The following is a 20950-nucleotide window of genomic DNA, read 5'->3' on the forward strand; positions in this document are numbered from 1 at the left end:
ATTTTGTCCTTTATATGTAAATGCGCTGACTGGAATTTAACAGCCGAAGCATTGGTCTGTATCCAGCCTGAGCACCAGGTGAGCAACAAGCTATACTTCACGTAATACAGTTAACAATGAAACTGTCCATTTCCAGTTCCTGAAATATCATTCAACTCCATTCCTAACCCATTCCACTGCTTATGCTCTCTGCTTTTCTAATGCACCTCTCTATAATCTTCAGCATAGTACCTACATAGTAAGCTCCTAACTCTTCCAGATACTGGCACCCACCTCAAATCCTTTCCTATATCTCGCAACATCCTTCCTCTGTTTTAGAGGTATTTCAAAAGAATGCAACTACAGTTGTACCTTGACAACCTCCAGGATTCTCCCACCTACTTTCATACAGGTATGAAGACCAATTATAAAGCATTTTGGTGGGATAAAAGCAGTTTATCAATGTGAAATGATCTCTATTTGTTGTGTTTCTTTCTTTATCATCTGCGAAATGAAGTTAAGTAAGCAAAACCATATATCTGATTTCAACCATCATAACTGTTTCTGGCATATTAGAGGACTCGTGATGAATAATGAAAGTTGAGGATAATCTAGATCCTCAGCTCAAATGGTACTACATTATTATTACATGGGAGTAGGAGTCAAAAACACAATGAATCTTTTCTGGACTCTTGTGGTTGAGTTAATTTAGAGAAAAGGAAGTTGGTGAAAAATGGCTCATTCTGGCTTCTGACTGATAACCAGAAAAGTGTGATTGCAGATTTAAAATCTGTAATTTTGAATAGAATGGATTAAAATGCAAGATTCTATCTGACTTATTCAAAAGATTTAGTACAAGGCCATTATCAATTATTAAACATTTCTGTTAGTAGCATTTTCACGTGGTCAGATTTGCTATATGGCTAAAAGTTTCAAAATATAAAACCTGAAAGATGCATTTTACTGTCATAAGTTAAAATTTATTTCAAAGTTGATGGACAAAGCTGAGATATTCACCAGTTAAATCTAATGAATGTTAACTGTTGTGATGTTTGCTGTCTACTCAGAAGTGTGATGGAGAAATCTTTCCTGGAATTCTATGATTTCTATGAACTGTCTTGTAAGGACCGACTTCATCTACAGGGACAAACCATGCAGGTATCATCATCATCATCAACATCATCTCTTCTGCACTTGCTCTAGCGTGGTGTGATCAAGTACTGCACCACCACCTTACCTGTCCTGAGGTAGCAACTGTATTCCGTACAAATGCTGCTCCAAATTTCTGGTGCAGGGTTTTCTAGGTGAGGGTCAGGATCCCAATGGGGTCCCCAAACTCTGACACTAGTAATGGCTTCCATAGAGCTCTGTCCAAGTTAGAACAGCTCCACAGCTGTCCTCCCGCTCTGACCACTCGAAGGATTGTGACAATTTTGAAGCCTCGCAATGAGATTGTAAATTTTTGGGAGGGACTGTTTTGGTGTTCCTCAAGGTTTATTTCCACTTCACAGCTTCTGTGACATTAGTCAAAAGTTGAAGGTCAGGTTCTATGTACCAGTTCTGAGGAAGGGTCACTCAAACAAAAATGTTAACTCTGATTTCTGTTCACAAACTGCCAGACCTGCTGAGCTTTTCCCGCAATATCTATTTTTGTTTCTGATTTACATCATCCGCAGTTCTTTGGGTTTTTTTTGTTACTTCCCAAAGCCCTTCCTGTACCACAATGCATTCAGCCAAATGCCCAAAATCCCTAACTATAGGAGCAGCACTTAAGTCATCTCTCCACAAACCAAACTGTTGTGAGTGATTTCACTTTTCCTCCTTTTGTTTAGTTCTAGCATTCCTGCAGATCTTTGCTTTAAGTTCATGTTTACTAAATCATGGTAAGAAGCTACCTCTGACCTTGTTTTGAAATTTCATTTCCCCAGAACATTCAAATTTATATAGTCATTTAGAAATCCCGTATGGCCTCTTCACCAGTTTCTTCCTGTCCCAGCTTTCAAGCACTTCTGCCTATTCCGACCTGTGTTCTATAAAATGTTAACAGTCTTTGTGTGTGTGCATTTATCTATGTACATAACTATCACTTGAGTAGTGTCTGTAAATTGCATAATTAAAGTAAACAATTGTGTTTTTGCTAATCAGGATCATAAAATTATTAAAAGCTGAAATCAGTTTTTTTTGGTATAATACAACTATTTGCCGTTGAGAAAGTTAGGGTACAGTTAGAGAAAAGAAAATGTCAGGAGTATTTTTTCTTCAGAGTATTATTCGTTTTCATAGAAACAAAATGATTGCAAATGTTAAAGATATTTTGCAAAATTTGATTTAAAACTTTGCAGTAAAATACATGGGCATGTTCTTCTTTCTCTCACAGGATCCTTTTGGGGAGAGGCGAGGTCATTTTGATTACCAGACCTTACTGAATCGCCTGCAAGCCATAAGACAGAGGTTGAAAAAGAAAAATGAAGAAGAAGCAATAGAGGCAGACTCTGACAGCAGCTCTTCAGGAACCGAACAAGACAGTCAAGGCACTTCTCACCCTTAGAATACGAACACTGGGACAGCCCGTGTATGTAATGGTGAGGATCCAGGGAAGCTGGGCTAAAGCTCAGGCATCCAGGAGTGAGACCTCTCACGTGGTTTTGTATATAGACCAAGGATCTGGTATCTTTGTGGAAGCCTGTTTTTTACTCAGCTTTGGCTTTGTAATGGTAAAAGGAGAGAATTGGCTTGGGTAAGAATCTCTTGATTATAATTTTTTAAAGTTTTAGCTCTCCAATCTATACTTATTTTTTTGCAGGGCAATATTTTCACTGTAAAACATTGCTCTGTAATGTCCATTGTTACCCACAAGGTTTAGCCTCTTGCTTCATCAGTATAGCCACCTGTAGGAGACAGTGTGGATGTTTTTTTTTAAATATACTGAGATCTATATGAGAACATCTCTGGAGACGATCTCTGGTATGATGAGACTGTTCAGGTATTCATGGATTACATGTCCAGTCGTCTTGCAACAGCACCATACAATGGGTATTCTGAGGCTGGTGTCTGACAACTGTGTTTAAATGTTAACTACAAAATCCACAGAATTAATTTACTTCATTTAACAATGACATTTCCTGATATGGTGTTGAATCTGTTGCAAATTGATACATGTACCTGTTTTAATCCGTTCAATCTTTCAAACAGAATCCAACACACTTTTGTTAAATGTGTGGCAAGTGACGGAAAAGCTGTTTACTTAAGGGCTGTTTCATGTTTAATTCAGATGGGTCAAACATGGATTTTTTTCATGTTTCTCTTTTGTGGAGGGTTTCTATAAATCTCACCAAGCAAGCCCTGTACTGATCTATGGCACCACATAGCTGTATTGATACTGGATTTCTCTTGTAGCAGAGTACCAACGTTAAAGGAAAAGTGACTGTCATTATAACCCCTTTTATTGGCTTCCCAAAGATGCATATATTTTAGAGAGAGATGTCTATGTACTATATAAACCAGTCATCCATTTAGGAGAGACTTGATCTGATGTTCAATCCACAAATTGGCAAATGTCCTGAGTTCATCACAGTCTGCTCTATTTGCATGCATGGTGGCTGAAAACTTTGCACATTGGTAATCTGTTCTGAAATCTGTTGCCCCTGTTAGAAAGCTTGTAAGGGGATGTTGAGCTGTAGAAAATAAATGGGGACATGATGAAAATTCAACTAAGTGCAACTTGGATTACCAGAGAGAAATATCTGCTAAAAATATCCTCTTGACCAGTTGTCTCAAAGTCTTTGTTGTATGGATAGGGCAGAGGTTTGGAGGTGATTTCTGGTCATAGCAAGTGCACCTCTGGTTGGTCAAAGCACTGTTCAAATTTGTTTAAGTAACTTCAGTATTGAGGTAAATATAAATCTTTTTTCCAATAGTTTTCTGTGCATACTGTATCAATGTGTCTTTGCTCCCCCTACTCTTTGACTTCATCACTGCGTTCTGAGCATTCCTTCTGCTCTCCCAAATGCAGGTTCAGATATAGTCCAAGAGGCTGCAAAGGTGCAATTTTTATAGCTTCAGTCTGATCTAATCTTTCCGACCTGTTTGACTTCTAATCCATTGAGGATTTGCTGGTCAGGTGAATGATATAAAATTGTTTGTGATCACAGATAAAATTTTAAAATGTGACTCTGGATTCTGCTTGGACAAAACCTGATGTCATCATAAATAATTCTTAGTACTACTCTTAAAGATTTAATGAACCCCCCCCCCCCCCAACTTCCTTTATAAAGGAGAGTGTTTTTAGAAGCTGTTAATTTTTAAAACAAATTTTGTAAGCCTTCCTTTGATGACTCCCAGGAGGACAGCCTGATTTTGCTTTCTGTCTGTTCAATGGAAGGCTGGAAAGCTGGACCAGTCAGTACGCTCTGACCTTATCATTTGACAGAATAGCAGCTGTTGGGATATCTGATGGAAGTGAAATGCTGGTAATCTGAATTTGGGACATTGTTGTTTCATTCAGAGATTCCATTCAGTCCATTGCAGCTTTGTCCCAGTTTCAATTTTGTTTGTTTGTCCAAGGTTTATGAATACCAATAGTTTCAAGATCATGCCTCCTCCAATACAACAGGCATGTTATTGGATCAATTAGATATACGTGGAAAAGTTCAGAAAGTGGGGAATCACTGACAGCAAAATCCTCACCCTCCCTTGATGATGAAAATTCCTGTTTTCTTCTTCCCTTACATTGAAAGTCTCCCCAAATCCTGCTCCCAGTTCCTCTGGCCATGGTCCTGACAGCTAAATCCCAATTAACGTGGGATACCTGGAACATGGTACCTGATGTATTTGTGCTGTGATGTGACTTTACATTATTCCCATAACCCAGCTACTGTTACTTTATTGTACAGTCAAACAAGTTTTAAAGAAACCATTTGATACAAAGATTGTATGTATGTGAAGCAGCTTGGTTCAGGGCGCTTCATCCTGGGTGAACCAAACTACTAGATAAGAATTTCTTGCAGACAAGAGTATTTCTCTTTTTTGCTCCCCCCCAAAAAAAAAACCCTGTCTGCTGAACATACTGTACATATTGCAGCCATGAGACTGTTATGTGTTGTGGCTACCCTTGTGAGATGTTTCAGAAGATACAAATGAGAGTGACTGATCTCATCACCTCATTTCCACTGATGCAATTTACAGCAAGTTCAGAGACACCTCAGTTAACCCCCTGTCTTTCATGTTACTTGACCTGTGCCGGAGACATTGTTTATTTAGAGTTAAGGAAAGTCACTGATTTTTGGTTTTTTTGCTTCTGAGGTGTTAACAGTTAAACAGCTCCCAACTCTTGCAACTTATGATCTAAAGCAAAATATTGCCATTGGTCAAGTAATCTAAAATAAATTTTGAAATAATTCAGCCCAAGCCATTGACTTAGAAGTAGTAATAATGGCTTTAAATCTCCTGTCTTTTAATAAGTTGAGTAACTGTTACACCTTGTTTATGTTTCTGGAACCTCCTTAATTGCATTATTGCTTTTAATGTTTTTTAAAAAAAAGTTTAACCCGTTGCTACCCAGATTAGAGCAATGGGTTTATTCATCTCTTAAGTACTTGGCAGTTTTCTAATGCCAGATTCTATTAATGATGAATAGCCCATTTGTTACCATGTCAAAGTGGTGCCATCATTCACTCACAAGCCATGTGAAAATACTAATAATTGAGCAATTCTGTGCAATGTCTGGTGGAAACTGTAAAGATTTTTCTTGTGTGTAAATAGTCTAAACATTTGGTTCCCTTTTCATGGAATTGAATAAACATTTACTTTCAATATTTCAGCACAGTTAGCTGAAAAAGTATTCTCAGGCCTTGGAGTAGAGTGAGATACAACCTAGTGCTGGGTGTTTAGCTGCTGCTTTGTATATTGATGTTATAAGCCATCTCTGCACATCTTGTGATTGCATTGCAAAAGTAAACAGTGGAACTTTTTTCAGGTTGAATTGTAACTCAGTGTATTACTGGAGAGAATTTGTGATGGAGTTGCTGATGAGCTAGCTGCGAAATTTCTCATTTACAACTTCTCATTCCACTGACCTTGCTTTTTGACACAGCGCTGGGACAGTCACTGACCAGTGTTAATTATAAGGTGATCTTGGTGCTATAGTTGGTCTCAACATCCCTTTCTCCTGCCTGGAATTGGAACCAACAGGACAATGGTTCTGATCCTGGAGCAGTCTGCATTGATGGAACATGAACATCATTGTAAGTACAGAGATTGGGTGCAGCTACAAAACCCAAAGTAAATCGAGTATGAGACCTTATTGAGGAATTGCATACAGGTAAGGAACAGGGGCAAACGGAGGAACTACCAGCAAGAGATCACTCAGCCCTGTTAGATATCTCCAGTTGAAGGATATCACTTACCATATAGTATCATACAGATCAAGCTTATCATTGGCTTCCTAACCACAAAATTTCAGGTTATCCAAATGGGACAGACGGTTTCTATGTTTGGCACCTATGTTCATCACTTGATCATAAAGAATGAGATTTGAATCCTTTGTTATGGGGTTACTTGGTGATCAGTATTACACTTACTGCCATCTTTGACAATGATTCTAAACTTGCCTTGAGTGTTTACTCAAAATAATGGAAGTTTATTCTACAGGCATCCATAAATGTATAATAACCTTGAATATGTTGATAATAGAATCCTAGTTCAATCTAAAGATTGTGGCAGATAACTTGAAAGTGTGCATATTGAGAGTTACCAAAATTTCTTTCTCTGTCACTGATAATCTCCCACTAATCTAAAATGGTTTGATTAGCTCCCCTGTGCAGTTGAGTTGGTGAATGTGCTTGCCACTGCAGCGCTCATCATAAAAACCAGAGCTGTCACCAATCCAATTCCTCAGTGTAGCAAGTTTGCTAATACCAGTGCAACATTTAGACTGCTTTTGTTGACCTCAGCATTTGTGGGCAAATTGTAGGTGTAAAAATCAGCCACTGTTTCTGCCCTGACCGGTGTTCAGAAGCCTTTGCTGGAATATGCACACTTGTTGAATTACAGTCAGGTTAAGATGTGATACACTCCATAGTCAAGCAGTGTACAGTTTGCTCATTAAGAAAGACATTTTAGGGATGGTACAAAAGGACCGTCTGCTTTTGGCAACCATATCAGCAAAAGTTTGTTGCTTTCAAGGTGAGGGTGGGGAGGATTGAGTGCATGTTTTACAAAATAAATGTAAATTCCCTAAAATGAAGCCACATCAGAGATTACATCTATATTTGTGATGCTTCATAATCAGTGTTAAACAAAACACTCCAATTAATGGCAAAGGCTCATGTAGGTTTTCCCTGAAATGTATAAATATATACAGATTTTAAAAATTGCTTGTTATTTCAGATTTTGGATTCTTGTGTTACATTCCTGATTGGGCACCCCTAAGAGTTTGAACTGATGTCAGATCACTTTAGCAGCCCCATTTGCAATTTCAGTTAGGATGATAGCCACTATTTTAAGGCAAATTCACATTTTCATTAATGCCATCACAAGACCTGTTTTTGCAATTTATTTTTAATCTTATAATTACAATGTATTGTCACCATTCGGGCTTCCAACCACGTACAATGAAACAGAAAGATCGTCCAGTAAAGGAACACAGGGATATGAGATCACTTCCATTTGGTAACCTAGTTTATGTTACATATATCTAAATCCAAGCTTGTTGCAACACAGCAGAATCCCTTTCACAGTTAATGTCATCTGCAATAGAAATGGTTTACTACACCCAGAACAGTTCTTCATTTAATTTATTTACTGACTTACGTTCAGAATTGAACCAGCTCTGTTTCCTGCTTTCAAACAATGTTTGTCCTTTCAATCTGAAACCAAGTATGCCTTAAAACAAGTTCCCCCCCCCCCCCCCGCACCGCAAAGTCCTGTTGCTATGTTGGAACAAGTGTATTTAACAAGATCCATTTTTATATGATTGGTTAGATATTCAATTACTCGACCAGTTCCATGGAATTCTAATGATTTCTAAGGATTCTTGCACTGCCATGACAGGATAAAAAAATTGTACTCCAGTTTTTACTGAATTGTGATTGAGGGTGGTTGATCCATTTATTTTGAGGAAACAGCTTATCAAACAGGAACTTTATTTTACTTCAAATGCATTGAAGGAAGTATTTAGAAAGCAGGATGCAGGTCAGTTACGCTTGTAACTAAAAGGCTTGGAGTATTGTCCATGGACATGCAACATCTTTTGCAGGGTAACCAGCACTACATTGGAAGGACTTAACCTTAGAAGCCTGATATTCAATAGAATCTTAAGCCTAGGGGTTACAGTGGAAGAGAAAGTTGAAAGAGTCAACAGCTATGGTCTGTGGTGTATCCATCAGGCTAATGTCAAAACATATTGGTCAGAACTTAATCCATTACCTACAACCTGCTGCGTTATTTTTTTTAAATCTATAATTGAACTGCTGCAATTTACCCAGGGGAGAGACATTCAGTATATCAGTTATCTGTTCTGCGTTTAATATTGTTGATGGTAACATGTTTGTTTCACTTTTGGGCCTCACCTTAAACTTGGCTGCACAATTATTTCCGATTCCCATGCCAGGCAAAACATTGACATAGGGTAATATTCCCAAGGCCAGAGATGATGGGAGTACAATGAGGATTAAAGCTGCTTAAAGCAGCATTTCAGAGAAGAGCAATTTGCCTAGAGCTGTGAAGTATAGTTAATGTGAGAAATGTTTCTTGTTTAAAAGGTATGCTCATTTTTTGAAAGGCCTGGTAATCCGAGCTCCTTCCACAACCATCATGACATGTTTCAGTTAGATTGCTGAGGCACTTCCTCCATCCCTCAGCACAGTATTCATTGCCATCCATTGGCAAACTGATAAACACCCCTCTCTACTATGTACCACTGAGACATTACCTTTCACTTCTATACTCAGGTACAGAAACTTCATTATAATGTTTTCCAACATTCAGTATCTGCTCCATCTTCGGATGTAAAAGTAAGATGTCACTGGACCATATGGAGCAGAATATTCTCTGTCACGCATGGTTTGAGTGGAGTTACTGGCAATTGGCCTCAGTTCTCAGCTTGCCTTTCCATCTCCAGTCGCTCTCTGGCATTTCTTGTGGGAAAAGTGCTTGTGTATCAGGCAGTCTCAAACCAGTGACTCATGATGTTCTTTGTCAAACACAATGCTAGTATTGAAGGTTAAGCAGTGGTCGTTTGCAGGAGGTACTGGATATGGACTGTGGTATCTTTGACTTACACCTCAACGTAAGAAAAAGACAATATTGCATGAGGTGAGAGTTTGTGTAAAAAACAGCTCCTTTTGGAAATTTAAAAAGTGTGTCTTTTCACTGCCTTGGTTTCTCATGTTACTTACACCTCAGTTATGATGCCTTACAAGATAAACAATCTGTGTATTGGGGAGTGTCTTCTGACAAGGGCCTCCCATACCTGTTAAGTGATAATTCATTCACCCGCTGGTTTGGACACATCTGAAATGGATATAATTTTCTATTGGATTACTTGCTGTGGATTATATACACATCTATTAGCTCGCTGGTACTTCATTTCAAGGTAACAAGAGTGAAGGTAAAGCCCCATTGAATTGCCAATCTGGTACTGCTGGTTGGGTTCAGCTATGACACCAATTTAATAGATGCACGTGGTTAAAGATTGTCTAATCATGGTTAACAACTAATATGCAAACTAGGAAAAAGCACTGATGTTTATATTGTTTCATATTGTATATAAGTGACAATTCAAATTTTTGGTGCAATAAAATTTGCTGATGACAAAATCTACTAAATTGCATGATTCACTTAATTTATTCTGCTTAGAGCTACACTGGGAAAGAGTCAGTGGGCTTATTGTGGTTATTAGTTGAATGAAAGCAAACTTAGCACATAGAGGCCATATGCGCATCATATCTGTACCAACTTTACATTCATCCCAATTTCCCCCTTCTTTCCCTATAGCTGTTAGTATGTAAATAACTTTTCATCTTCCCAACAGCCTCTCAGTTCCTTTACCACTATTTTAAAACTGACTCCTCTGACTACCAAATAGGCAGAAACCTTCTACTGACAAAATACTTATTGTTCACAGGATTTGTAGTTCTGAGTCTGTATCGTCTCTCCCACCCCCCCACCTAGAACCACTGTAGTCCAATCATCGCAACTTTTCAAAATCTTTTCCTCCACTTTCCACAAGGGGACAGAAAGATGGAGGTGATTTAAGGACTCTCATACTTTTATTCAAAGTGCCTGTCTCCTTTCCCTCCAGCAACATGGAAACACAGCTTCATATCTAAGCTGTCAGTTTGTCGTTTGTACAATGAACCATTACAGTGTGTGGTTTGTGAAGACAGAGACGAAAGTCGAGTCAGGACCTGCCCTAGAGGTAGGAAGATTATATTCGGGGGCTGATCGAACGGGTCAGTTTAACTACTTAACTGGCTTTTGAGTACGTGCAGTTTATGTAACTGCCAACTGCTTCAGGGCACGGGGACATCCTGACTAGCAGAAGGAAAAGAAAATCTTAATCGTCAGTCAGTATTCATCTGCATTTGGATTCAATCATAAAAACTGGCATTCAGCAAGCTGCTTTTAATGAATCATAGGAAAGTGATGTGTGCACTGCTGGAAACTTTTAAATCAGTGAATGTTTGGTGCAAAATTAAACTCTCCATTACATGGTTTCTTTTGACAAAATTAAATTGAATTGAGTTTTGTAATACAAAACCTTGCCAATGCCAAGGTTTGCCTTCAAGTGGTAACTTCTCAGTCAAAGATTTGGGGTCAGGGGAAGAATAAGAAGTCATCATTATGAGAGCAAGACAGGCACAACTGACCCAGTTGTTGTTTTTCTGACCAATATTTTGTATATCTTCATCACCAGCAAAATTACAAGCTTTAGCGGGAGATTAGTATTTCAGTCGACTTATCCAGACAATTCTGCAGGTCAAATATTCTGCTCCCAACTCTTGATCTGCAGCAACACCACTTCAACGGCAATTTTAAAATGTTTGGACAGATGTGTCAAATGACTTTTTCTTCAAAATCCAAACCCTGTGTGTAGCAGTACAATACCTTGGGTTAGTTTCCAGTGGTTAAAGGCTGAGAAATGCCATTTAATTGTGCAAGTATCATATGCAGGGATACTGGAAGTTGCCTGCTACAAAAAGATTTGTGTATCCAGAACTTGAACATCCAGTCTTTCATTCTGGTGTCAGAACCATCAAGGTGGATGGAGTCTATTCACTCTCTGGACTGAAGTATTAATTTTTCCTCACAGCAAACTTGCATCAGCTTCTTCAGGAGTGACATCTTGGGAGTATAGATCGGAAAAGAGTGCAGGTAACCAGTATTGAGGCTCTTCAGGAGCTTGTTTATCTATCCACGCCAAGCCTTCTTTCAACAAATGTTCCTGAAAGAGGTTACAACGGCAAGAGTTTTTGACACAGATTCTCATCTAAATTGTTAACGCCTTATTCACAGCTAAATCCCCATCCTCCCCCGCTGTAATGAAAAGAAAACAAATTCTTTGCAGAGCAGTGAGAATAACCAAGTTGCTAGTGGGAGGAACAGCTGGTGACTCATGCAGATGGCAAATTAGGTAAACATCGAGAAATGATATATTAGTAGAATGAGAATAAAGTAGAGTGGGAATATAATCACTTGAATGGATTTGAACAAAGAAAAGAACAAAGAAAATTTACAATCCAGGAACAGGCCCTTCGGCCCTCCAAGCCTGAGCCGATCCAAATATACTATCTAAACCTGTCGGTCAATTCCTAAGCATTGGTATCCCTCTGCTCCCCACCTACTCATGCATCTGTCCAGATGCATCTTAAATGATGCTACCATGTCTGACTCTACCACATCTGCTGGTAACACATTCCAAATGCCCATCACCCTCTGTGTGAAGTACTTGCCGCGTGTATCTCCCTTAAACTTTCCACCTTTCTTGAAAGCATGACCTCTCGTTATTGAATCCTTCACCCTGGGAAAAAGCTTGTTGCTGTAATTTTAAATAAACCACTGAAAGGTGACAATGTCACAGAAGTTTAAAATATGAAAATGTTGAACACTAACATTTAATGGGGAACCAAAGGAATGTAATGTATCATGAAGATTTTTTAAAAATGCAAATAATTAATGTGTTTCTTGACATCTTCATATTTGCCATCCACATTAGTCTAGATGTGCAAAATCACAGAGAAGGTTTTACCAGCTGTTTGTCTATGTTTTCATTCTTTGGTTTCCCAAATAACCCTAACATACAATCACAAAAGTCCAGTCATTTATTGGAAGCATTCTGTTTCAGCTCTATTAGCTTACATGGGCTGTCTTTATTAGCAGTTTTCCTTATTTGAAGAAAGCAATATTTCAAAAATGACATCCATATTTGATAGAAGTATAGAATCAATGTTTTTGCCTGTGCCTGACTCCAGTTTTACCATTCCTTTGTTCTGTCAGACTATGGAAAATATGATGTCAGTCTCAGCAGACAGCCTAGTCTGTTCTAAGAAGGAGAGACTGGAGATGGTAGGTATACATACCAGTACTTGGTTAGTACGTTCAGCATCCCACTTCAGGCTGGACTTAATTTCACTGACTGTTACATACCCATTCTTCTGAAAGACACAAAATGGCTGAGTTTAATCTCTCTCTCCCTATCATAAGACAGTTGTCAGTTTTATCCCTAATTATCCCAGTTTCTCATTCATGCCCTTTATCTGGTCACTTACTAGAGGGGAAACTAACTTCAGTCTCAGTCTGTTCAAGAATCTAGGCTGACATGCCTAGTGCAACACCTGAGGGAGTGCTGCACAGATGCTGGTAATAAGACTTTATTAAACAAAGGTCCAGTTTGCACCCCAGGTGGATGTGAACAATCCCACAGTAGGATTGTGAACAGTAGGTGAATTCTCCCTAGTGACCAGTAATTGTCCCAAAGTCAACAATTCAAATCTGGCCATTGTCACATTGCTGATTGTGGTAGATTGCAGTGTGCTCATTTGCTTTTGAATTTCTATGTTACAACATTGACTACACTTCAAAAAAAACTTTGGACCATCCTGTGAAGTAGTTAACAGCCAAACGTTGTTAAGGCTTTGTGGAGAAGCTTATTTGCTCCTAGATATTTTAAGATGTTTTTTCTTTACTGCAGTACCCAACACTAACTCAGCATCACCCCTTTTACTGGCACCTTCCAAATCTGCAACCTCCTCCACCCAAAAGGACAAGGGCAGCAGACACACAGAAACACCATCAACTGCAAAGTTCCTCTCCAAACTATACACACTGACTTGGAATTAAATTGCTGTTCCTTTATTATCAGGAAGTCAAAATCCTGAAAGAGTTGTGCTGGTATATCTCCTTCCTGCTGCTAAAAGACCAATTCAAGAAGTCAGCTCACTACCACCTCCTCCAGGATAAATAGTGATTAGGCAATAAATGTTGATCTAGCTAGCGACATCCACATTCCACAAGTGAATTTTTTAAAATCCCAGAAAAACCGAGAGGGTGTCTACAAACAAGAGTGAGCTGAAATATGTGGTAATAGGAAGACATGGGAAGCTCAGAACATGAACAGTTGTCATAAATCAACTTGTAAAATCTGACAGCAGGGCATCTCCCACATACACACACCTGGTCAGACATCCACAATTTTAGACTATCCACCATTAATGATTGTACCTTCAGCTTTCTGGAACTTCAACACCTCTCTTCCTCCCTTTTTAAGATGCTTCTTATTAGCCTCTGAACAAACCGTTGACCACCTATCTCAATACTTCTGTATGTGGTTCAGTGTTGAAGTTTGTTTGACAGTTGCTTCTGTTTCATGCTATGGGAGTTTTGATTATATAAAAAGCTGCAGGTTATTATCAAATGTTCCCTCAGTCCGCCAGCTGTGTCTCAAAACTGAGTGATGTCACCTACCTCTGCAATCTGCAGCACCACTGTATGATCCATATTCAGCTCTGCGGGGACAGACTGCACCAGGTATCCGCCTCCCATTGGGATTATACTGAAACCATTACCCAAGGATTTCAGTTTTTTGATGGCCCGAATGAGATCGTCCCTGAGAAGGGAAGGTAAGTGGAGTTGTGGTTGGGTGTCCAGTGGAGAGGAAACAAAAGGGAGAAGTCATTGGTTACTGTGACTAATTTAAAGGGCAAATGAAATACCATAAAAGAAAAACAAAAATCAGTCAATGTCTACATTAGAGGAGACCACTCAGCCCTCAAGCCTGTTCCATTATTGAATTAGACCTTGGCTAATCTGTATCTTTTTCACCTTGGTTCCATAATCCTTTAACATTATTATCTAAATGGATTTTGCTACATGTTATTCAGACATTTTCAATGGATTCTCAGCCTCAACAGTTTTTTTAACGTGGAGGGAATTGAGTTTTAGATTTCTACTTTCTTTCATATGATGTAATACCTCTAGAGACTGCCATTGAGAAACTTAATTTGAAGGTCTTGGACCCTGGGTCTAGGTTTTTTCCCCCACCCCAAAGTTTTTTTTTCATAGGAACAGGAGGAGACCTGAAGCCAGTTCCAACTTGGCTGATCTGTCAACTAACATCATATTCCTGCCTATAGACCAAATCCCTTATGATATTTGGTTAACACAAATTTTTCAATCTCAGATTTAATATCTATTGCTTGATTAACTGCCATTTGCAGAAGGGAGTTCCAATCATTATCACCATCAGCATCATTGCTCTTTAAAAGAACCAGCATCATGGGCCAAATGGCCCCCTTGTGTACTCCAAATTGCTTTGATTCTATGAAGTGTTGCATAGTGAACGATAGACAGCTAGACTCAAGCAAATAAAGGTAGGATCAGACTTAAATCAATTATTGATCCCCTTCATTAGGAGTTGCCTGTTTTACTCACTGACTGACATCCTGGGCAAACTTGCCTCGACCTTTCAGTACACGCTGGTGCAGCTCGTCCAATGTGATCAGACCTACAAAGAAGTTAAAAGGTACGTCATAAGTTGCTTTTCTCATTTGTTGGGATCATTTTCACACCAAGTTCTGTTCATCCATCGCCTGCATGCTTGCTAACTGGGTTTGCTTCAGCTTCACAATTCTTAATAGTTTTACCGTGATTGCACCCCACTCTCTCTGTGTAACATCAAAACCCACCACCCTCCTAATGTGACTCTTGCACATCTCAACTTTCATTTCTCCATCATTTGTAACCACGAATGTCCTCTCTAAATTCTCTATCTCTATCCGATCCCTCCTTTAAGACATACATTAAAAAAAAAACTTAGTTTTCCAATTAAGCAGTTTGGTCAACTGACCTAATTTCTCATGTAACTCAATGTCAGATTTACTCAGTGCTATATCACAGAACTATTATGGTGCAGGAACCCATTCAGCCCATCATGTCTGCACCAGCTCTCTGAATAGGCATGATTTATTATCATTCTCCTGCCTTTTCTTGATAAATAATGAGCGTTATTATCCAATGTCCTCTTGAATGCCTCGATTGAACCCATCACCACCACAATTCCTATGAGTGCATTTCCAGACTCGAACCACATCATTTTTACTTCTTTTCTGAACACTTTAAATCTGTAACCTCTCCTTCTACATCCTTTCTGCTGCCCAGAGCTTTGAGGAGTTTCAAAACTTTAGTCAAATCTCCTCCTAGCCTTCTTGTTTCCATGGGAAACAGTACCAACTTCTAACTGTCTTTATTGTGTATTATCCTAGAACCATTCTTGTTAGTCTTTTCTGCACCGTCCCCAGTACATTCACATCCTTCCTAAAGTGTGGCGTGCAGAAATGTAGACTATTTTCTAGCTGAGGTTGAACTAGTGTCTTATTATGGTTCCATTTAATCTCCTGCTGTTGTACTCTATGCCCCCATTAATAAAGCTTGGGTTTACTTTGTTTTATTAACCATGCTCTAGCTATCTGACCTATATGTGCACATACACAGCCAGGTCTGCTCTTGCACAGCCTTTAGAATACCATATTTTATACTGTCTCTCTACATTCTTTCTACTAAAATGTATCACCTCACACTTATCAGCATTAAACATCATCTGCCACATATCCACTGACCTATCAATGTCCTTTTGAAGTTTTACACTGTTATCCTCACAATTTACAATGCTTCAAAGTTCTGTGTCATCTACAAATTTTGAAATTGTCCGCTGCACTTCATGATCTAGATTTACATAAGTTCGGAATGGCAAGGATCCCAGCATAGACCCCTGTAAAACTCCACGACAAACTTCCCACCAGTTGGAATAATATCCATTAAACAGTACTCACTGCTTCCTATCACCATGCCAGTTTTATATCCAATTTGTTACTGATCCTTTTATTCCACAAATCTGTTGTGTGGCATTGTACTAAGTGCTTTTTGGTCTTTAATAAATCCATGTGGCTATTAAATCTATTCCAAATTAGTGTTTCCAGAAGTTTCCCTGTCTCAATGACGTTAAACTGAGTAGTTTGTAATTGTTATACTTACAAAATTACACCTTTCTTCAAAAGAGAAGTTTAAATTCTCCAATCTTCCACCCCATCCCTGAATCCAGGGAAGGGGTGGAAGTTTCCTGCCAGTGTCTCTGCAATGTCCACTCTTTCTTCCTTGCATTTCATCCAGTCCTCGTGCCTTGTTAACTCTCAGTGCCATCAGCTCATCAAATATTTCCTCTATCAATTTTTCATTTCATTTCATTTCTTCCTAATGATTAGGCTTCCTCCTCTGTAAAACTGGCCTGGATAACAACATTTCCCTTGGTACAGACAGATGCAAAATACTTACTTAATGGCTCATCCATGATCCATGATCCATGCCACCTTTTTTGATCCCTAATTGGCCCTTTTGGATTCCCTTTTATGCAAATATCTACATTGAATTTGTTGTTGCACAGAGGACTGTGTGGATGTATCATCTCCCATACACTTTAAAGTTCAGCACTTTCAAATCCTTCAACCATCTTCATTCCATAAGCAAGCTTCTAACCTGGATGAAAGTATGTTTTAAATTGCCACTCATAATCACTGTCTCATGCAAACCATCTCACTCACTTAACATGAATAATGAGAGATTCACCTCCATTTCTGTGTTTCAGAGCCAGACACACTTCAATAATTTGCACTCCCAGTTCGTAGTAGAAGTCACCGACACCCAGCATCTCTGACCAGAATCCTTTGCCAGCTGCAAGGAGGAAATTAAGTAAACTTATGTGTATGTGACAATTTTTGTTCATCAGTGCAAGGGCACAGAAGTCTCATCAATTTCTCACACATCACAACATCAAACACTCCCAGGGCAGGTACAGCACAAAGTTAGGTACAGAGCGAACTTTACTCTTAAACAGGAAGTAAAGCTTCCTCTGCACTGCCCCATCAAATACTCCAGGACAGGTACAGCACTAGGGTGGGTGATAGATATAGAGTAAAATTTCCTCAACACACTCACCATCAAATTCTCCCAAGAGAGATATTCTGAATCTAATCTCCAGGATGTAAAGCTCTCCCTACTCTTACATTGAAAGCAAAGCTCTCTATACGCTTTTAAACTGAAGGTGAACCTTCCTCTACACTTGCCCTATTAAACACTCCCTCTATGGGTACAGCATGGGCTTAGACAAAATAAACTTCTCTCTACTTTTTTTAAACAAAGTAAATGTGCCTTGATATTCTCTCCATAAATACAGTCCAGGACAGGTACAGTATGGGGTTAGATAGAGTAAAGCTCTCTCTACACTGTCCCCATGATAGGGTCAGCACAGGGTTAGCTACATTAGAGTAGTTAGCTAGTAGTTAGCTACAGTAGAGGGTTAGCCTCTACTCTTTTAAACTGAAAATAAACTAAGTAAAGTTCTTCCAACACTGTCCCCATCAAACACTCCCAGGACAGGGACAGTGCAGGGTTAGATAGTGTAAAGCTCCATTTACACCTTTAGACTGAAAGTAAAGCTCCTATTCCCATCAAACACACACACAAGACAGGGACAGCACAAGATTAAATATTGAGTAAAGCTTTCTCTACTCTTTTACTTCCTCAACACTGTCCCAACAAATAATCCCAGGACAGGTACAGCATGGAGTCAGATAGAATAAAACTCTCTCTACAATGAAGATAATATTTCAAGATCAGGGAAGATGTGAATTCAAAATGAAACTGGAGAGAGGTGACTGAACAGGATTACAGGCAAGAGGGTCCACTCCAATTGTTGCACACATATCCTGAAACTGAACACGAAACTCTGAGCTTTTCCGAATCTCTTGTTTGTGTTTGCTGGCAAATTCCTCCAGATGGGTCTTGAACATTTCCAGCTGCTTTGACATCTGTAAAGATCAAGAAAAATTCAGAAATCTTTCGATAGGACAGACCATTGATCTTCTTTACAAGGCATAGCTGAAACCAAAAGTGTCAATTTCAGACAGTAATAAAGATTAATTAAATGGGTTTGAGTTCATAGTTACTCACCTGAACCAGCTGATCCTCAGCCATCACTGTTCCTCGCTCTTTATACTTAGCCTAAAGAAAATTAAGTAAGCAAACATTAAGCAGCAAAATACCATTAACAGAATAAGAAAGAAAACAAAGACAGACTTGCATTTTCTGAAGTGTTTTTCATGATTCATGGATCCAAAGTACTTTACAGCTAAAGAAGAACTTTGAAAATTAATCCACTGTTTTAATGTAGGAAACAATTTATATATGACAAGATTCTGTAAACAACATGGTACTAACCAGCTGGTCTGTTTTCAGTAGCATTGCCTGAAGGACAAATATTGGACAAGAACACTGGACATAACTCAATTGGGTCTTTTACACAATAGTTCCATCAGAAGTTATATTTCAAGATTTCACACAGTGGTTTGTTCTTAGTTCCAGAACTGATGAGATGATAATGATGCTCAGGAGCAGAGTGCATGGCCTTCTAATTCAGATGGGAATCCTACCCATAGACAGGTGCAACGTGGTTTTATTTTCTTGAAAGATACTAGTCCTTAGTTAGCAGTGTCTCTCCTCATAGAAACAAGAATAGGCCATTCAGCCAATCGAGCCCGCCCCATCATCCAGGGGGTGGAGAGAGAGGAGGAGGGGAACAGGATAGTGACTGGGAGAAAAGGCTGATAGACTAAGGAAAAGCAAAACTGACTGTCAATGGAGAAGGTGGACAAAATATTGGGGCTGGGAGGTGTTAATGGATTGTAGCCGGAGAGGAAAACCACAGCACATTGTAACTTACTTCTGCGAGTTTCTTCTTGGCGATGGCGCCGGCTCCAACTCCCCTGCGGTGCATCTTTGCGGGTCTCTGGGCCTGCTTTATTTTTCACTGCAAGAAAGAGATCGGGGACGAGGAACCCAATTCACTGACTGCAGCTCGTCCAGCTCCGCCTTATTCCCGGTTCAGCGCTGACCCCATCCGCCTGCCACACGGAAGCAGCAATGTCAGGAGCTTGTCAAGTCGCGATTCTTCTTCTACCGTTACAGTAACTCCTCATATTGTTACCTGTTACAGTTTCCTTGTTACTATATTATAAACACATCCCCAACCTCTTGACTCGAACCTCTCCCCAGCATTATTTAAGCACCAGCCTTTCCGCTCTACATTAAACTACATTTCCCATCCTCCCTCCGCTTTTGTCTCATCCACTTCCTTAATTGTTACTGTCGGGGTGTCTCCGCTGAGGACATTGTCTCTGCTACTGTTTATGCTGGGAATCACAGCGGGCCAGACAGCACCAGCAAGTTAACACTTGGAGTCTAAATGACTCTTTCCAGTACAGATTCCAGCAACTGCAGTAATTAATTTCCTTTTGTTGGTATTTCCTTGCCACCTCCATGTTGTGGAGGAGCCAGTGTTGGACTGGGGTGGACAAAGTTAAAAATCACACAACACCAGGTTGCTAGTGCTTCCAAATAAACCTGTTGGACTATAAATACCATGAACAGAATAAGAAAGAAAACAAAGACAGACTTGCATTTTCTGAAGTGCTTTTCATGATTCATGGATCCAAAGTACTTTACAGCTAAAGAGGAACTTTGAATAGGTATTTTGTGATCTCCTTCATGTCTATATTTAGTTTCTTTCTTAATAGATGGGTTAAGGGTCCAGTAACAATTGCATGTGATTAGACTTTGCAAAAAATTAATCTTATAAAAATTTTAAAAAGCTAAATAACCAAGTTTTATTTCATGGTTTAGAATCTCAAGTTTTAAACATTTGCATTTATTGCCAATGATCGCCCTTGTGACAATGATATTGAGCCACCCCCTTAAACCATTCTACGCCATTTAGTGCAGGTACAGCCAAGGGGCTGTTAACGAGGAGGGGGATGGGTTTCCAAAATTTATTCCAGCAGCAATTATAATCTCCACGAAGAGACAAATCTTATCACCATCCCTTGACATTCAATGGTGTTACCGTTATTGAATTCCTCACTATCAACATCCTGGGAGTTGTCATTGACCAGAAACTCAACTGGACTCACCACATAAACACAGTGGCTACAAGAGCAGGTCAGAGGCTAGGAATACTTCAGTGGGTAACTCATTTCCTGACTCCCCAAAGCCTATCCACCATCTACAGGGCACAAGTCAAGAGTGTGATGGAATACTCCGCACTTGCCTGAGTGGGTGCAGTTCCAAAAACATGCAAGAACCTTGACACCATCCAGGACAAAGCAGCCCACGACGTCCACATACATCCACTCCTTTTCCTACTGGCAGTCAGTAGCAACAGTGTGTACTATCTACAAGATGCGCTGCACAAATTCATCAAAGATCCTCAGACAGCATCTTCCAAACTCAACCACCTCCACCTAGAAGGACAAGGGTGGCAGATACATGAGAGCACCATTCCCTGTGAGTTCCTCTCCAAGCCAGTCTCCATCCTAACACTTTTTTCACTGTCGCTGGTTCAAAATCCTTGTATTTCCTCCTGAAGGGC

At 39.5% G+C, this 20950-nt stretch overlaps 2 protein-coding genes across 3 annotated transcripts in view; one reads left to right on the forward strand and one right to left on the reverse strand.

The window, feature by feature from the left end:
• ube2z (ubiquitin-conjugating enzyme E2Z) overlaps nucleotides 1-9794 on the forward strand; it is a 47499-nt gene extending 37705 nt beyond the window's left edge. Inside the window, 2 exon segments of the mRNA XM_043674794.2 lie at nucleotides 1047-1137; nucleotides 2357-9794. Coding sequence (XP_043530729.2) covers nucleotides 1047-1137; nucleotides 2357-2527 — 262 coding nt within the window. The 3' untranslated portion in view covers nucleotides 2528-9794.
• A 793-nt stretch (nucleotides 9795-10587) lies between these two features.
• snf8 (SNF8 subunit of ESCRT-II) lies at nucleotides 10588-19387 on the reverse strand. Of its 2 annotated transcripts, none has more exons than XM_043674797.2 (8): nucleotides 19247-19387; nucleotides 18478-18528; nucleotides 18197-18335; nucleotides 17095-17199; nucleotides 14908-14980; nucleotides 13942-14083; nucleotides 12558-12629; nucleotides 10588-11422 (listed from the first exon to the last, which is right to left on the reverse strand). In XM_043674797.2, the coding sequence occupies exons 1-8, from the start codon at nucleotides 19298-19300 to the stop codon at nucleotides 11285-11287; spliced, it is 774 nt and encodes a 257-aa protein (XP_043530732.1). In that variant the 5' UTR covers nucleotides 19301-19387; the 3' UTR covers nucleotides 10588-11284. The 2 variants fall into 2 exon arrangements, with proteins under 2 accessions (XP_043530732.1, XP_043530731.1); XM_043674796.2 differs by having other exon boundaries at nucleotides 12558-12632.
• Nucleotides 19388-20950: the final 1563 nt, after the last annotated feature.

This window comes from Chiloscyllium plagiosum, unplaced genomic scaffold (genome assembly GCF_037043375.1).
Source record: "Chiloscyllium plagiosum isolate Xiang-an unplaced genomic scaffold, Cpla_swu_hap1 HiC_scaffold_32, whole genome shotgun sequence".
NCBI lineage: Eukaryota > Metazoa > Chordata > Chondrichthyes > Orectolobiformes > Hemiscylliidae > Chiloscyllium > Chiloscyllium plagiosum.